Below are 17,535 nucleotides of genomic sequence, written 5' to 3'. Positions count from 1 at the left end.
TACTTACCGAACGGTTAGTGTTTCTACTCACTTACATAGAACTAGTACTCAATTTTAGTCAGTCACCATGATACCACTATACAGCATACACAAGGTTAAATATGATGCAGACAAATAGTGCATACTAATTGAATATTAGTCTGTTTAATAGGGCAATCTTGGAGAGTAAACTCAACTGCACACCAGTGGTTAAGATGAACCTGAGACAAGATAAAATAATAATAGTAGCTTATATTTTGGCTAAATATGTACAATTAATAGTAAAAACTTTAAAGTAAATAAATTATAAAATACAGTGCAATTCTATGTGATAAAAAGCCATACATATCATTCATTTCTTTTAGAGGAAAACATATCACAGCCTGAGCGGCTGGATGGTGAAGGCAAAAGTACTACGGAGAGAGAAACAAGGTCAAATCTGGAGAGGGGTAGGGTATGTTACTATGTACACCTCATTGAGCAATATATAAGATATACCAATTGGCACCTCACTTTGTAGCAATGGTGACCTTTAAAACTGCCTCCATCTTTACCTTTACCTCCTATGTTATAGGCCAGAAAGGACAAGATTAAATCAATGTGAAAGGGAACAAAAAACAAACTTGAAAAGTACAAAATATATCACCTAGTCACCTCATGTACTACAACTTGAAATAAGTCTTTGGAATCTGGAAGACAAATTTTTATATTCTGAAAAGTCAGAAGGTTGAATTTGAGCTAATGCTGCTTTGAAATGTCGCATTGATACCTCCTGAATATCAATATTCTCCTGAAAAAAAAGTATGCACATTAGATTCTCTAGAAAGCAAAACCCAACTATTCAAAATGAACCAATAATCTCGATGTGTCTGATATAAAGAACCATAACTTTTGTAATTCAATAAATCTGAAAACTGTCATAACATTTGGGAAATGCTTTTGTCAGAAACAAGAAAAAGAAAAAGCAACTAAATCATGATGGCCGAATAAATTATTTGCATTTTGTATTGTATAGAATGTCATTAACCTCCAATGCAGCAATAGCTGCTTCATGGCACACTGCTGAAATATCAGCACCAGTGTAACCATCTGTAAGAGAAGCAAGCTCTGGATTTCTTACATCACATGCACAGGGCATCTTGCGCATATGAATATCAAAAATTTCTTCCCTGTCAGCTTGGTTTGGTGGCCCAACATATACTAGTCGATCAAAACGTCCTGCAAACAACGTGTGTTCAAACTTCAAACACTAACGTATAGAATAGGGGCATTGACTAAAGCCTCAGGTTCAGAATAGTAGAGAACAAAACAATACCTGGACGCAAAAGTGCTGCATCTATCTTATCTGGACGATTGGTAGCAGCAATCACAGTCACGCCAACCCTTGGAGATAAACCTGCACCTCCCAAATACATTCAAATGGAGTTTTAAAATGACAATAGACATATAAATAGGAGCAAAGGCGATTTAAAGGATGATCTCTGACATGCATGTGAGATTTGTCAAGTGGGCCTTCTGCAAAGATATATATCTCCAATTTTATATTTCATTAGCACAACAAGCACTGTCATCTTATGAGTAGTAACAATCTGCCATAGATATAAACTAACTAATAATTTGAAATTTAACAACTTAATTCAAAAACAATAATGAACACTAACATGCAAAGAGGAAAAAGGAGAAGGGCAGGGGAAAAGTTATATTGAGATTACTACAACTCAAGAGTACATCCAACAATTGTTATTTATGAACTAAATTCTAGTCCATTGTTAAAAGCACACTGAACTACACTAGGTTAATATCTTGTGAAAGTAAATCATTAAAGGAGAATTATTTGTGGAAGAAGTTCAAATATTATAGGGTTGCACAGTTAGGCACACCTACAAACAAGAAGTTCCGATTTTTGAATTTACACATTCATTCTAACCCATTGTTAAAAGCATACTTCACAAATTATCCAAGTAACCATGAAAACTGAGTACTCACAAGTGAAAGGGAGGTACGGAAAACGCTTCCTAACACTAATCTAGTGGGGGAGATAATGCAAATTTTCTTACAAATCTTAGACTGTTACAAAATAAGAAACACATACATAAGGAGATATACAACATGCAAATAGATTGACAATAAGCACAAGATATATTGTTGGGAAAACCCATTTGGGAGAAAAGCTGCCTGTTGTGACCTTTTCACACATCACCCCATTGCAAATGGAAACCCCCTCCATTTTTGTCCATTTCGTCTTTTATTTTTTAGCTTTTTGGGTAGTCTAGCAGTGATTTCCTCAAGTTCCTAATGTTTGGATGGATATTGGTAACCTGTGCTAAGTCTGGAAGCAAGCATGTTTGCTTGTAGGGTTTATGTCCTATAGACTCAAAGAGAAGAGGTTTATGATCAAGAGCATAGTGAAATTTGGCTTAGTGTGTAACAGAAAAATCTTTCAAAGGGCCTACCAGTGAAGTTTTTTTACTTTTAATGCTTTTCATGAACTTGCTATTTTTAATAAGTCTATTTTTAGTTTGTTTCACTATGTCCCCAATTGGCCTAATTTTGAGTTTGAACAAACTTACTAGTTTTAGTGAGTCTTGTTGGTAACAAGTGAGCACTGACTGCAAGACAAACCCAGGAATCCAGATCCAAGTCTGGTGTGATGAATGAAGAACAGATGATGAATTTCTGACTAAGTCTAGAAATCCTCCTTTAGGATCTAAACACACAAAGGAACTCTATATGGGCGCAAATCTCAAGAAGAGGAGGATTACTCTCAAAAGGAAAAATCCTCCTCCACCCCCTAAGTGTGCCAGGAAGGCCTTCAGAAGCGCAAATCCCAAGGAGGGAAGGATTCATCATCTACCATAAAATTCCTCCTTCACCCTCTAAGTGCACCCAAGTATTCAAAAGGCATGGAAACTCCAAAATTCAACTAAGGCAAGGAAAATTCCTCTGCTCCAGAATGCGCCCACCTCTCAAACTCAAATGACATGGAATGATCAGAAATTGGTTTAGTGTGAAAAAATTCATCCTCTCCCTCTAGGATGAGCTCAAGTACTCAAGGCATGGATCGTATTGGAAATTTGGCTAAGGCATTGAAAAATCCTTCTACCTATCTCATGTGTGCCCTAGGAGAGAATCCTTCCCTACGGAGAATTGATGCCCAAACAGGAAAAAACCTTCCACCTGTCTCATATGGGCCCAAGATAAGAAGTGATATGGAAGATATATGTTGAACGCCCAAAAAGGATATTTTTCATTAAATGGGGCATGGCACACGAGACTTAATGGTAATTGCTATTTTGGACAAGGTATGATGTGTGGGGTCCGCTGAAATGACAAGTCAGCTCTCTCTCAACAATAGGAACACGAAAGATGTTTAGGAAAGAAACCCCAGTGCCAACTTGGCAACAGAGAGGGCGAATTCTCTATTTAAGGGGGCATGAAGTTTCATTTTTCACATCGTAGGTTGAGGAGCACAAGCAAGAGCAGAGCGTGCTTTGAATATAAAGTGTGGTTATTCATCCAAGAATTCTTTTCCTCGGATGTTCAAAATTATTCCAAGTCTGGAATACGCAATGTGGATTTCTTCTCATGATGAATTTTAAAATTCCTCGACATGATTCTAATGTTTGTTATTTTAGTTTACAGGAAGTTAGATGGCAGAATGAGCTCAAAGGATTTCTCCCAGAATCACGAATCGTTAGCCAAACCTAGGGCGAACACAGATACCCAGCCACGTGAAAATAAAAATAAAAAATTGCATTTTTTCAATCCTTTTTGAGGTCCAATTTGACTTGGCCGCCTCATTAACCCTAAAAGTGACCTCTAAAACACTTGAAACACCAAAACAACTTCATTTTTGCTCATTTAGTTTGCAAACAGCAAGTTTTATTCGTACAGGCTGATAAAAAATTTGCTTGTTGCATCAACATAGGGAGTCGAAGATCGAACATTGAAGCTTCATCAAGGACTACACCCTCATTCTTACGCATTTGCAACTTTCCATTGGCTGTAAGATGTAAGATTTTTTTCATTTTTTTCCTCCATTTTTGTTTTACGAACATGAAACAAAATATTTGTTTTTGTCTATCTATTTTTGTCCATGCTTTTATTTTTGTTTTGAATGTGTTCACAAAATTCCTTGCCATAGGCATTAGAATGGCATCTAGTTCTACCTCCACAAGTCAACCAAAATTCAAAACAGATCCAAATTCTCTTATGTGGAAGTTACCGGTTCTTGTGGTTTTGGCTTGGGTCCGGGTCCTGGTTCGTGCCCGGTCCTGATCCGGCCCGGGTTCAACCTCGGTTGGACCTGGGTCCTTCCCAGGTGGTCGGGTTCCCTGTGGGTCCTGCGTCGCAGGACCCACAGGGAACCCGACCACCTTGGAAGGACCCGAGTGGAACCTAGGTTGAACCCAAGAGGACCCGGGTGAATCCAAGAGGACCCAGGTGAATCCAGGAGGACCCGGGTGAACCCAAGCCCGTGGGTTACGGGTCAAAAAACAATAAAAAATTATCTTTGTATGGATTTTATATATTGAAAATATATATAATATATGTGTATATATATAAATTTATAATTAATATATGTATATATGTACAGACGAACCCGTACCCGTACCCAAGAGAAAAAAAAATTGCCGAACCCGCGAATCCGAACCCGAATTCGAACCCGAACCAGTAACTTAGGTGGAAATACATCGATATGATTCGACTGGTTCCAAGAGTGGGGGGATACATTGGGAAAAGTAGGTGAAGTGATAAACAACATTCTACTTCATATTTTTGGGTGAAAAGCCCATTTATGTGGAACACCTAAAAAAGGCATCAAATGTTGCCCTAGAAAAGACAGTGCACCTATACCTGAAGAGACAGTGTTAAAATATATATGGAGCAAGATGAAGCAGATTAACAAGAAGCACATAGATTAAATCACCCTGTTCCAAAAAAATCAAAGGGAATGTAGCCCCGATCTAATCTTGCTATTGTGGTAGAAAACCACCCATTTTTTTACCTCAACAAATGTTGAAAGTGAACAACCCACTGTACACAAAAGATCAAAGGGACCTTTGGAAAGTGCATTTCAAAATAAGAGTCAAGACATTGCCAACTAACATGTAGCAAGATGTATTTATGCAAATGGGTTGTCTTTCAATGTTGAAAAGCATTGATGCAGCACCAAAAGGGTACAAGGGCCCGAGTTATTAGAAGGTGTGTGACACCTTGTTGGAAAGAGAGGTCAAGGGGGTTAGAGATGCATTGAAGCCCATAAGGCTTCATTGATTGAGACAGGTGTATCCATTGTTTTGAAGGGTGGAAAGATTCAAGAAATCGTCCCATTATCAATGTCACAACAATGTCCCCTAAAGGGGCAATGTTTTTGAGAGTAGTGGATTGTGCGGAACAAATAAAAGATGGACAATTTATTTCTGATATTCTCATTGCTGTCATTGAGACAATGGGACCCCCTAATGTTCAAATCATAAAGGAAAACACAAAAAATTGCAGAGATATTGGGTTGTTGGTTGAAGAAAGATATCAACATATCTTTTGAATACCTTGTGCAGTCCACTCACTAAAACTTGTGCTACAAAAGATTGGGAATAAAATTGATCAGATCAAAGAGGTGTCTACAGAGGCTAAGGACATCCAAATGTTCATCACTATCCACCACTACTCAAAGAATTTTTAGATCATTTTCAAAATCGGAGCTATCGTACACAAGTGAATTAGTATAAAATTTTAAATTTTCTGATTTTCATTATTTGGTAGTATATTCTAATTCTTCTTTAAAGTTCATTTTTAAATTTTAATCATTTTGGCTTTAATTTCTATTATAGGCTGCAGAGACCCATTTCGCCTCAAACATAATCATCTTGAGACAACTTATGAAAGTTAGAGAAACACTTTCTAACATGGTGATTAGCCAAAATTGGTTCGTATGGAAGCAAAGCAGCACTGAGAGGGCAACAAAAATTAGGCAAAATATATTAAATGACTCATGGTGCGAACATGTGGAGTATCTCCTTAGTTTCACCAAGCCAATTATGAGCATGATCCGCTATGCTAACATGGACAAGTCTTGCGTTAGAGAGGTATATGATGGCATCAACTCAATGCTCGAGACAATGAGGTGCATCATAAGTGCGAAAGAGCAAGACCCTAAGGAGACTTTCTTCAAACAAATGCATACAATTGTTGAAGAAAGTGGAACAGGATGACTAATCCGTTACATCTTCTTGACTATACATTGACTCCAAACTACTACAGCAATCAATTTATTTATATGCCACAAAGGCTTGCCCCATATAGAGATTTTGAAGTGTCTGAAGGGTACAAGGCAACATTCCTCAAACCAGAGAAACGAAAATCGCCCGAAATCGCCCAAACTCGGCGAGTCCGAGTCCGAGTCAGGCCAAACGAGTCCCAGGGGCTCGAACTCGGACTCGGCCGAGTCTGGAGAGTAAACTCGCCAGACTCGCCGAGTTGGTGATTTTGGCTCAAAATCGCCAGACTCGCCGAGTCCTGAGCCCCAGACTCGGCTACTGGCTGGGTTAATAAAATGACAAAAAAAAAACATTTTAAAAAGTTTTTTTAAAAAGTAATAAGTTTTTTTGGAAGGGCGAAATTTGACATTTTGGTCTCTCCGTCAGGATTATTTTATGGAATATAACATTTAAGTATAAGTGACCTTATACTTTAAGTTATATTCCATATATACTGTCAGGATGTTTGAGAGTGGTTTCGGGCCTCCAGGAGTTATATTGCAAAATCTAGTTTTTGGAGGATTCTTCAGTTTTCCAGACTTAGTCAAATTTCAGGATCAGGACATTCCAGACTTAGCCAAATTTCAGGGCATTTGAAGATCAGGATGACATTCCAGACTTTATCACTCACCAACTTGACCTAGCTTGGACCTTCAAGAATGATACTCACCAAGCAAGACCCAATTAGCAACAAGTGCAAAACCAGGCCCTAAGGAAGACTCTCAAAGAAACCCTAATTCAGACTTGTAATAAGTTTTTTTGGCCTCGCGGGGCGCTGCCCCTCGACCTCGCCCTGTATCACGACAGGAAGCGTGCAAGGGGCGCTGCCCCTTGACCCCACCTTGGGGGCGCTGCCCCCAAACCCCCGTCGAAAAATATGGGGGAAACTGTGTCAATAGAAGTAGAGAAAATTTAACCTCCGAGTCTGACATTGATTGGATCGACCAGGTAGATATAGAGGTTGAGACTGTAGCCATGGCAGAGGAGGAGCAGAGAGCACGAGCACAGACAGGAGATTCAGAGGCAGATAGTAACACGGATGTTCCTGATGTTGGTGAGCATGGCATGGTGTCACGGGGAGCGGCTATGGCAGTCGAATCATCCAGGAACTACCTTAGACGCCTTCGCAGGGGGCTGGGGCCGGATGGTGCAGGCTCCTCTGAGCCATAGACTTGTAGTTGTATTTACCTTTGGTATTTGTATGAAACATTTGATGATGATCATATGATGACATGGATTTTTTATTCCATGAGTTTTGTAATATTGTATACATTTGACAATATTTATATATCTATGTTTGTTATTTTCTTCAGCTACAATTTGCATTTATGCTTATGTGATTGATGTATACTTGTGTATGTAATCAAATGAGCCGAGTTTGATGATGTTATTGTGTCTTTAAGGTGTATTCAATAAAGGGTGTCTGAAACAAGTTTTAAATATTTAAAAATCTCTAAATTTCTTGAGTTTTTCACTATCCCGAGTCCAGCCGAGTCTGGAGCCGAGTCTGACGCCGAGTCCCGAGTCCGAGTCCGAGTTGGCCTTGCCGAGTCCGAGCCGAGTCCGAGTCCCGTTTCTTTGCCTCAAACTCTTCCCTAAAGATGAATTGTGAAATGCAATTGCAAATGAGTTTATAGATTTTGTGCACTCAAATGGTCAAAGTGTTGAGACTACTCAAAATAGGTTTAAGAAGGATGCTCATAGTTTTGGTACTTCCATGGCCAATTCTTCCAACAGCTACAGCCCTTCGCGATCAAAATTTTATCACAAAATTAACAATTATTGTATTTATTTTTTAGTATTTGAAGTTTTATTTATAGTTTTTCAGTTTTATAAATTGAAAATTCTATTAATAAATGTATAACTTTAATTGTTTACTGTCTTCATAGGTTGCTAGTTTATTTGCATCAAAACAAAATTGGCGCACATATTCGTTCATCCACTCAGTAAAGTGCAATAAATTGCACTCGAAAAGAACAAAGAACTTAGTATATGGGCATTCCAACTTGCATCTCCTTTCACACAAACAACATGACTACAAGCAAGGTGAGATGAAGATGTGGAATATAAAGCCAAAGCACACTGACTTGGATGCTTCCACTTCTTAGCATATTGTATTTGATTACTAGGAAAGTGTTGGTGTATGTTTTATCATCTACCAAACATTAGAATAAGATACGCAAAGGTATTCTATCATCTCCTGAAAAATCACTGTTGATTCCAACGTCTATATGTGCGAACAAGTGACTTTAGTGGGATAGCTACTTGGGTAGTTGTTGATGTGTTTTTTATGCACATAACATTTCAGAATAAAATACCAAGGTAATTTACCCTCTCTTGAACAAAATCACCTCAGATGCTAAGAATGAGATCAACTAAAATAATTCCAAGGTTTCTACATGTCAGGTATTGACAAGTGGGTAACTCAATGGTCGATATGAATTGTTGTGTTCACTTGGGGACTTACGCAAATGTTTGGATTATCATGAATGATGCAAAATAGGTGTGCTGCCAACTTAAGATTTATCAATATGGCTCTGGATTTACTTCTTACTAAAAAAGGGGGCAAAAGGAATAGGGTTCAGGAAATCTATTCTAAGCCTAGGAATGTAGGAAATGATGAATGGATCTAGTGGAATCAAACCAGGCAAGGTCTCACAATCGAGTATTGACACAAGCTTAGTGCAATCCTCTAAGGTATACTAAAGATTTTCAAGCTATCACCATCAAACGTTGACACCATCCAAGTTGATGCTTGTCAAGGGACGCGTAATAGTTGAAGTTAAGCTTACTTAAAATTCCAGTTGACCACACAAGGTGCACTTACTAGTGGCAAGAGGCTAGTGGTATGGATTAAGGATTCCACACAAATGAATTCAACAAATCTTCCACTCAATCTAACATACATGAAAATAAATTCTAATCTAACTTGGAAGAATTGAAAACCATGAATGCAAATACAACACTTGAAGAGAAAAATCACCAACAATTGAACAATGATTATGATTCAAATAGCTGCAGCATATACCAACAATTCTACAAAAAATCTCCCTTACAAATGAGCGACAAGGAGGCATATATAGAGTCTCTTACAAAATGGATGGCTAAGATTGATCCAAGATCAATGGTCGAGATCATGCCAACAAAACCCTAGAATTGCCCTAATTAGGGTTTACATCAAAAATGGTGCCACTAACATATGGCCCAATGAAAAGATACCTAGTCATCAAATAGGGAATCTTCTAGAAGATTTCTCCCTACATCTCTCTCTCTCCTAGCATACTCCAAGAATCTAGCCAATACTGAATCTAACTCCTCCATGGAAATGCTAGGCAAGGTATCTTGTTGTAAATCAATCACATCTAATGAATCTGAGCAAGCATCCAAAGTGTTCTCCCATTCTGGCATGAGCTTCTGCGAACTATGAACATGAATCAACAAAGAGACCAAGTCGTCTATCTGACTCTTCTTCAAAGAGTCCAACAGGCAAAAATACATAAATTTCATCTTGTCTCTTAATTCAGCTAAGTGTAAACCACTAGCATCACTAACATCAACACCCAACAATTCCTCAATCGAGGCAAGGATCCACATCTGAATGTCCTGAATCAATCCCTCCATCTTCATACAACTCGACTGGGCGTTCTCATAAGTTGATTTCTTCACGGCTAATGAACAATACCAACCATGGAAATCGTATATGTCTCCACTGTGCACAATGCTCTCGCTGACCAAGGTGGAATTAGGAATTTTCTTCAAACCCTGGAGGAGTGGAATAGTCTTGTCTTGAATAGGCCAGAATTCTTCCCAAACTCCCTCCAAATACTAGATTCTGAATACGAGCCCTGTTGTCCTATCATATGCATGGACAAACTGAGTAAGGAAATCATCTGCCTGCTTTCTTGCGATCTCAATCCACTTTTCCACCTTCGAGAGTGTACCTCTCGTTGCCTCATAGTGTGAATGCATTCCATGGTCAACTGCAATAGGGGAAATAAGGGTGGGATCTTCACGCCTTATCCCTGCAATATCCTCTTCTTTGTACCTTTCTTTCTCCGCAATCTCTATGTCTAACCTTGCATCGATTGCCTTAAGGTTTTCACCAACCTCTTGAAAATTCTTGCTTTCTGGATGTACGACCAAGGGCAACTGAAGTGATCTGGAAATCCATAGGAGTAGCAATGTCCGTTGTCACGCCTGCAATAGGAACAACAATCTGCGCAATCCGCATTCATGTCTCATATCTAGCTATGTGCGACAAAATCTCCGCTCTCTTGGGCTCTTTCTCATTAGCACTCCTAGCTAGGTAGCCATCAATGTCGTCAATAGGCTGTACCTCTATCATTTGTTTCCTTTTCTCCATACTTCTCATCAACCATTCAGGAACATCTCCATACCATCATCGAGACATATTTCTCGATCAAGTCCTCTCAATGCTGAGATAACATCATCATTATCATCAAGATTATTCTTGGTCCAATCATATACCTCATTTCCCAAACTAACTTCCAAAAGGACAGCAGGGGATCCCGGTTGATCATCATTCTCATTAGGAGGTGCAGATGTCGCTGTGGCATGAAATTTCTGAGTATTTCCTAGTAGTATCACTGTGTTGGAACACTGTTGAGTCTCCTTGTTCTGTTCTGTTACTTCAATCACTTCGATTGATGAGACACTAAGAGGGGATGAACGAATGATAGTCTTTTGTTTCTTCTTCACCTCCTCAATCTTCTTCCCTCTGGCGTGTTCTTCCTTCTCTTGGGAGCTTGACTCTCTTCGTCTGCATGAACCCTGACATCACTGATAGTCTTCTGATCACCCTCAAAAGTAGACTCTTTCGGCTTCATCCTTTCATAAGTGAAGGGAACACCCATATCAACTAACTTATTCATCTGTATATCTACCCATGTACAAGAGAAACTCAAGACCTCTCTCATCAATATATTCAGGTCAATCTCTTCTGACTCTGACCAATTAGGCAATAGGATTGCCTTCTTCATTTCACTCTCAAACTGTGGATGTGTATGATCTTTGTCATCTAACACCTAATCAGGAATGAGGAAAAGTCCACACTTCCTCATAAAATCCACTGACATTCTGGACCACATTCTTCTCTTCACTGCTTGCTCGTCCATCAAGTTAGTCCAATAATCTTCTATGTCAACTTTGTGGATGAACTTCTCTCCCCTGATCCTTCCAACTTTCTTGTCTGGATCGAATCTTTCTCTTTTCTTGTATATAGCAAATCGATAGAATGCAAGCTCCTCACTCGCAGTGCTGGCGACTATGGCGGACTGGCAAACCTCTGACATCTTCCCAACTCAAATAGGGAATGTCATGCCTGTCCTGTGCTTCTCTCTTTGAATGACATCGAACTATAGAAATTGTCTCACCACTTCCAACAAGATCATTCTGTCAGTCGGATACCTAGCAAGTCTGTAGGGTTTGGATTGAAACCCATGAATCCTAAGGTACGTGAAAGTGGGAAACTGAATATACCACGATCAATATTTTTCTATTAACTTTGTTGCCTCCTTGGACAATCTTCTATGGATTCCGCCTTGCAGCGTCCGTGTGATGTACATAGTGAATGCATCATTCACTCTCTTATAGTCTTCAATTCTATACATGCTCAGCTGGGGGTAGCATTCATGACTCCTGAATTGTCCTTGCCCATTCCCGCCTTCACCTTTGCATATTAATCCTCTGTATGAAACAAATCGTGCAAGCAGGTATACCAGGTAAGAAGTCATGGCAAATGACTTGGACCGCTCTACATTCCTCAGCTGAAAGTCCAGATTGTCACTTATAATCTTAGACCAATTTACTAACGTTCCTCTAAGACAATCCTGGACGAAGTAGAACATCCATCCATCGAATATTGCTCCCTGCGGCATCCCCATCACTCTGTTGAGTAGGAATATCAAATCGCTATACTCCTCCTTGAAGTCTACGAACATGAGTGTCTTGGGAGCCTTGGAATGATGAGACCTAGGCTCAATCATTCACTCTTTGTTTATCAAATTCTTGCATACACCCATCTTCTTCGTGTATCTTTCTTCATATTCATCCTTGGTCACATCCTTCATGTCTATTCCGCGTGGAATCCCGAACACTTCTGCAATAGCATCCTCAACAAGGTAGGCAATGACAACGCCCTTAGGAGTCTTGATCATTCTCGTGAGCGGATCATAACATTGTGCACACTCCAGGATAAGCTCACTGCATTGTATGCACTGTGGAAATCTAGCGGCATGGAAAATACCACTCTTCATAATGTTTGCATATGCTGGGGAAGTGTTGTGACGTTTTCACACATCGCCCCATTGCAAATGGGGACCCATGTTTTTTTTGCTTTTTAGGGTTTGTTCTTGGTCTTTTAGGGTTTTGTTAGTTAGCCTTTGCATTTTGAGTGCCGCCCAGGTGATCACATGGATAAGCAAGTCCGGCTTGAGCGATGTCCTAATCCTGAAATTTGGCTAAGTCTGGAATGTCCTGAAATTTGACTAAGTCTGGAATGTCCTGATCCTGAATTTGACTAAGTCTGGAAACTGAAAAACCTCCAAAAACTAGATTTTGCAATATAACTCCTGGAGGTCTGAAACCACTCTCAAACATCCTGAAAGTATATATGGAATATAACTTATAGTATAAGACTTATACTTAAATGTTGTATTCCATAAAAGTTATCCTGATAGAGAGTTCGAAAAGTCAAATTTCGCTCCTGTCCTTCACTGAGGATCCAGAGCGAATTTCGCTCCTGTCCCTCTCAGGAGGACCAAGGCGAAGCGCTCCTGTCCCTCACCAAGGGACCAGGGTGATAATACTTATTTGAGCCATTCCTGACCTTGTTTGGACGAATTGAGACATCAAAAGCATGGTGAAGGACGAAATGAGCATGATAGAGCATCCAGACTTGATCAAAAACAATGAAATGATGAAGTTTTTGCCTAGAAGGTCAAATTCGCTCCTGTCCCTCACTGAAGGACCAGAGCGATTTTCTTTATATGCACAATTTTAGACCTTTTTTTTGGACATTAACTTTTATTCATAGCATGAGGCAGGATGATATCTTCCCTAGCAAAGACATTTCATGGCGAAAAGTGAAGCATTTGGGCCTGGAGGGCAAAAATCGCTCCTATCCCTCACTGAAGGACCGGAGCTTGAAATCCAAAATTTCCTTGTCCTTGAAAGATTTGAACGATTTGACGACTTGAGGAGAACCAAGGAAGTGCTTTTTACCAGTTGAATATAATTTGAAGGCACAAACATGAGGAAAAATAGACCAAAATGCAAAATCGCTCCTGTCCCTTAGTCAGGGACCAGGGCGAAATCCATTGTAGCTCCCGTCCCTCTCCCAGGGACCAAAGCGAAATTCTTCATAAGGTAAAATTCAGGCAAAAGCAAGCAAGTTTTAAGTTTGAAGGCAAGAAAGGAGGGTGAAACTAGACCGTTGAAGATAAATTTGGAAGTTGGCAAAGTGTAGTTGAGCTTGAAAGTACAAATTCGCTCCTGTCCCTCAGGCAAGGACCAGAGCGAAATCTTCATGAAAGCTTAGATTTTGAATGTTGATCACGTTTCAAGTGTCCAAAGGGGACCAAGGGACTTCATTTTACACGATGAAAGCAATGGCAAGTTGATGAAAGCAAGCATGAGCCCAGGACATTGAAGTTCGCTCCTGTCCCTCAGTCAGGGACCAGGGCGATATCCACCATATTTGCCAATTCATTCAAAATTCATGCCAAGTCAAGATTGTACATGGTTGCACAGGGTCTAAGGCGTCTTAAGATGATGATATGCAAAGGTTTCAAACGTCAAAAGACTATCAATTTGAACAAGGAAGCTATATCGCTCCTGTCCCTCATCAAGGGACCAGGGCGATTTTCATTAAATCATTCGTTTTCCTTCAAGATCACGTCAAAGTCAAGGTTCGCAAGATCAAGGATATCATTTGCAAGGTGATGAACAAGGAGTAAAGCTTGAGAGATAGCAAATGTTGGCCAGAGCATGAAGTTCGCTCCTGTCCCTCACCAAGGGACCAGGGCGATATCCACCTTAGAGGGCATTCATCCACCAAATCAAGACGATCAAGCTCGAGTTTTTTGGCAAACATGCCAGTCTCAACGTGAGGATGGAGATTTTGAACGTCAAAGGCGAAAATCAAAGGCTAAAATGGAAGTTCGCTCCTGTCCCTCAGTCAGGGACCAAGGCGATAATGGTTTGTATCTTTCCACCATCTCCAAGTTTTGGAGTTAAAACATTTTTTTTTTGAATTTTATTAAATGCTAGGAAAAAATCGATAAATTTGAAATCCAATTGAAGTTAGCATTTAACATTAGCGCATGGGTCTTTATTAATTAATTTTTGCCTTTTAAAAATCGAGTTTATTTAAAATTATAGGCATTAAATTAATTAATTATAAATAAAATGGGGCGCTTGATTTAAAATTTGTTTCATTTTACAAAGGTCGGCCTTTAAGTTTATTTTTTTTAATTTGCCTTATTCACCAAAGTCGGCCTAGGGTCAATGTGAAGGTGAGCGCCTATAAAGGGAGGTGTTTATTCCATTTTCAAATCATCATTTTATCCTCTTTCATATGCGATTTTGGAGAAGACAAAGTGCGAAATTATCATCAAAGAGGAGTGCATGTTTGTTTCAAGTAAGGCGAATTTGTTATCTTCAAGACATTGAAGACTCCTCCCCCAAGGTGGCGAATTGCTAAAGTGGACGTTCATTTCCAGAGAGATCACGTTGAAGCCATCAAATTTTGATTTGTGCCTAGGCGAATTCCTTTGTTTTGCATTTTAGAGTTAAACTCTCAAGTAAGGTATGACAAAATCCCTTGTTTTAATTTCGAATTTTGATCGTCATAGCCTTAAATTTTGAAATTTTGAATTCTAATAGCTCAATCGTCGTTTAGGAAATGATAACTCAAGGACTTATTATGAAGTTTCCTAAATTTAATCTCTAATCTAGTTATTCATTGCAAAATCATGTTGCTAATTTTGAAATGTTGTGTAGGCATCAAATGGAGATCTCATCAAGGAAAATCAAGCCGGATCAAGGACGGTCTTCGCCGGGACGATCAAGCCAGGACAGGGGCGACCTCTTTCAATCTAGCGTTCCAAGGCGAGGTACATCATCATCCTGCACATCAAGGACGCAAGGAGTTAGGACAAGGGCTCGTTGAAGAAGCAAATAATTTTAGAAGAGTTAATCAAAGATAACTTCTCAACACTACCAAATTGAGTATCAACCAAGTGTCAGACGAGGTGGCATCCTAGTCATCACGTCTCCAATCAGTGAGGTCCACCTCAGCATGTCCAGATTCAATGTACTTAACTCATGGAAGGTGGCACAAACTCCGGTGTACCTACCCCGGCTATCCATTGGTCGATTTTTTCCAGAGAGGACATGTGTCCAAGCAATACAATTTTATCATCGGTCAAGCATTAAATGTTATGTAATGGTTGTAACAAACCCTAATTAGGGTTTTCATTGTTGAATCTTGGCCATTGATCTTGAATTGATCTAAGCCATCAAATTGTATTGTGGGCACTATATAAGCCCTGACATTTCATTTTGTAAAAGGATTAGAGAGAGTGGTAAATAATAGAAAGCAGTTAGTAGATAGAGAGTAGTTAGAAATTGATAGAATAGTAATTAGAGTAGAATAGGAGGACAAGGCAAGAAATTGTTGCCATTGATTGTAAACAAACTCCATTTTCATTGAAGTAATGGTGAAGTGTGTCGTTTCTTGCAATTTGCATGGTTTCTTGTTGAGTCTTCAATCCTAGATGGTAGATGATTAGATGAATGGAGGAAATGCGATTGATTAATGGTGGAATTCGTATATCCATACTACTAGCAGTTTGTTGATTGCAGACTTGCCTTGTGTAGTCAACTGGAATCGTTCAGCTTAAGCTCAATTTCAATTTGTCGCTTCTTCATTGATATGCATCAACTTGATGGTGTCTATGCCTGCGGTGATGATTTGAACATCATAAAGCTTCCCTTAGAAGATCGCACTAGCCTTGTGGAGATGGTCCATTGATGTCAAAACAAGACCTAGTTAGAGTTTCATCAAAAATCAAATCATTGCTCCTACATTCTTAGTATTAGGATTAGATCTTCTCTTCGCCCTCATCCTTTTTCATTTTTTCAAATCTAAGCCAGTAAGAGCCTATGTTCCAGCAAAGCAGATCGGAAGTTCAATCATCAGATGTAAGTCCCCTTGTGATTCCAGCAAATCACATCATACCACTGGAGTTTATCCACACGTAGAGACCCTACTAACCAGAACATTGGAGTCATCCTAACTGATCCTTCATGCAAATCTTCAGCAGTTAGAGACTTTATTCAAGAGAGGATAAGATGCCTTTAGGTATTTTATTCTGTGTATGATGGTGTACAAAACACACGTCAACAGGAAGGAACCTGATCTTCGACTCCGAACATCCGTTGTTGCATCTGGTCGAAGTCTAGGAAATGCATGTTTGTATCTGTGATCTCCTTCCATCTAGATGAAATCTTAAGCTCTGGATAAAATCCACTCTCCAGCATCTTCAATAGTTCTTTCCTCTCCTTATATCCAGACTTCGACATCGCCCCTGTATGAAGCTTGAAGTTAGACTTAGGAAAATAAATAATGCTCTTAATAAAATTCCTAACTTTCTAAAGATTTTAGCTAATTAGAGCATGGAGTCAAGAAAATAATCCATACACTTGTAAATTTTGACAATTTAAATTCAAAGTGTGACAACGCTAGGGTATGGAAACCCTCTATAAGATTCATTAATACCTCCTTATGCTTAGAAAATATGCAAGCTAAAATGCAAAGGAGTATACCGGATCAATGATGACTAAGGAAAGGTGTGAAAGGTTGTGTTTTCACACAAAACATGTCTGAAGACACCTTCCGCAGTCAACAATGGAGGTCAACAATTCTAAAGACAATCTGAAAATCGGACTTTTAAAACATGTTGTAATATTCAAAAATGTGCATAAACTCGATAAAAATCAGTTTTAATGATGAAAACAATCATATTCAAGAATGTAAGTGTGGCTGGTAAAAAATAAATTTCTGAGGACAAGTTTGAAAATTGATTACTTCAGACTTACCAGCACCTTGCAAAGTAGTTAAAAATCCCTAAAAATGATGGAAAATAGCTAAGGAATCAGCTCCAAGCAAAATCGCCAAAGTGGTTAGGTGGCTGGAAATGAAAATTTTTTAGGACAACCGCCTAACAATGGAGTTTTCAGATCTGCAACAGCGATAAAATGGTTTGAAAATGCA

General features: G+C 39.2%; 1 protein-coding gene across 5 annotated transcripts in view; it reads right to left on the bottom strand.

Annotated features, from left to right (window-relative positions):
- Positions 1-213: 213 nt before the first annotated feature.
- Positions 214-17,535, bottom strand: part of LOC131045391 (calmodulin-interacting protein 111) — a 72,915-nt gene continuing 55,593 nt past the window's right edge. For 2 of the 5 annotated variants that reach the window (XM_057978974.2, XM_059221216.1), the window contains 3 exons: positions 1,295-1,375; positions 1,007-1,197; positions 214-769 (listed from right to left, as the gene is read on the bottom strand). In XM_057978974.2, the coding sequence (XP_057834957.2) occupies positions 635-769; positions 1,007-1,197; positions 1,295-1,375 (407 nt within the window). In that variant the 3' untranslated portion in view covers positions 214-634. The remainder of the gene's footprint in view (positions 770-1,006; positions 1,198-1,294; positions 1,376-17,535) is intronic. The other 3 variants (XM_057978975.2, XM_057978973.2, XM_057978976.2) reach the window with 3 other exon arrangements.

The sequence above is a fragment of the Cryptomeria japonica genome, chromosome 1, assembly GCF_030272615.1.
Source record: "Cryptomeria japonica chromosome 1, Sugi_1.0, whole genome shotgun sequence".
NCBI classification, from domain to species: Eukaryota; Viridiplantae; Streptophyta; class Pinopsida; order Cupressales; family Cupressaceae; genus Cryptomeria; species Cryptomeria japonica.
The sequence above is the reverse complement of the archived record's forward strand: the minus strand, read 5'-3'. Positions and strand labels throughout refer to the sequence as shown.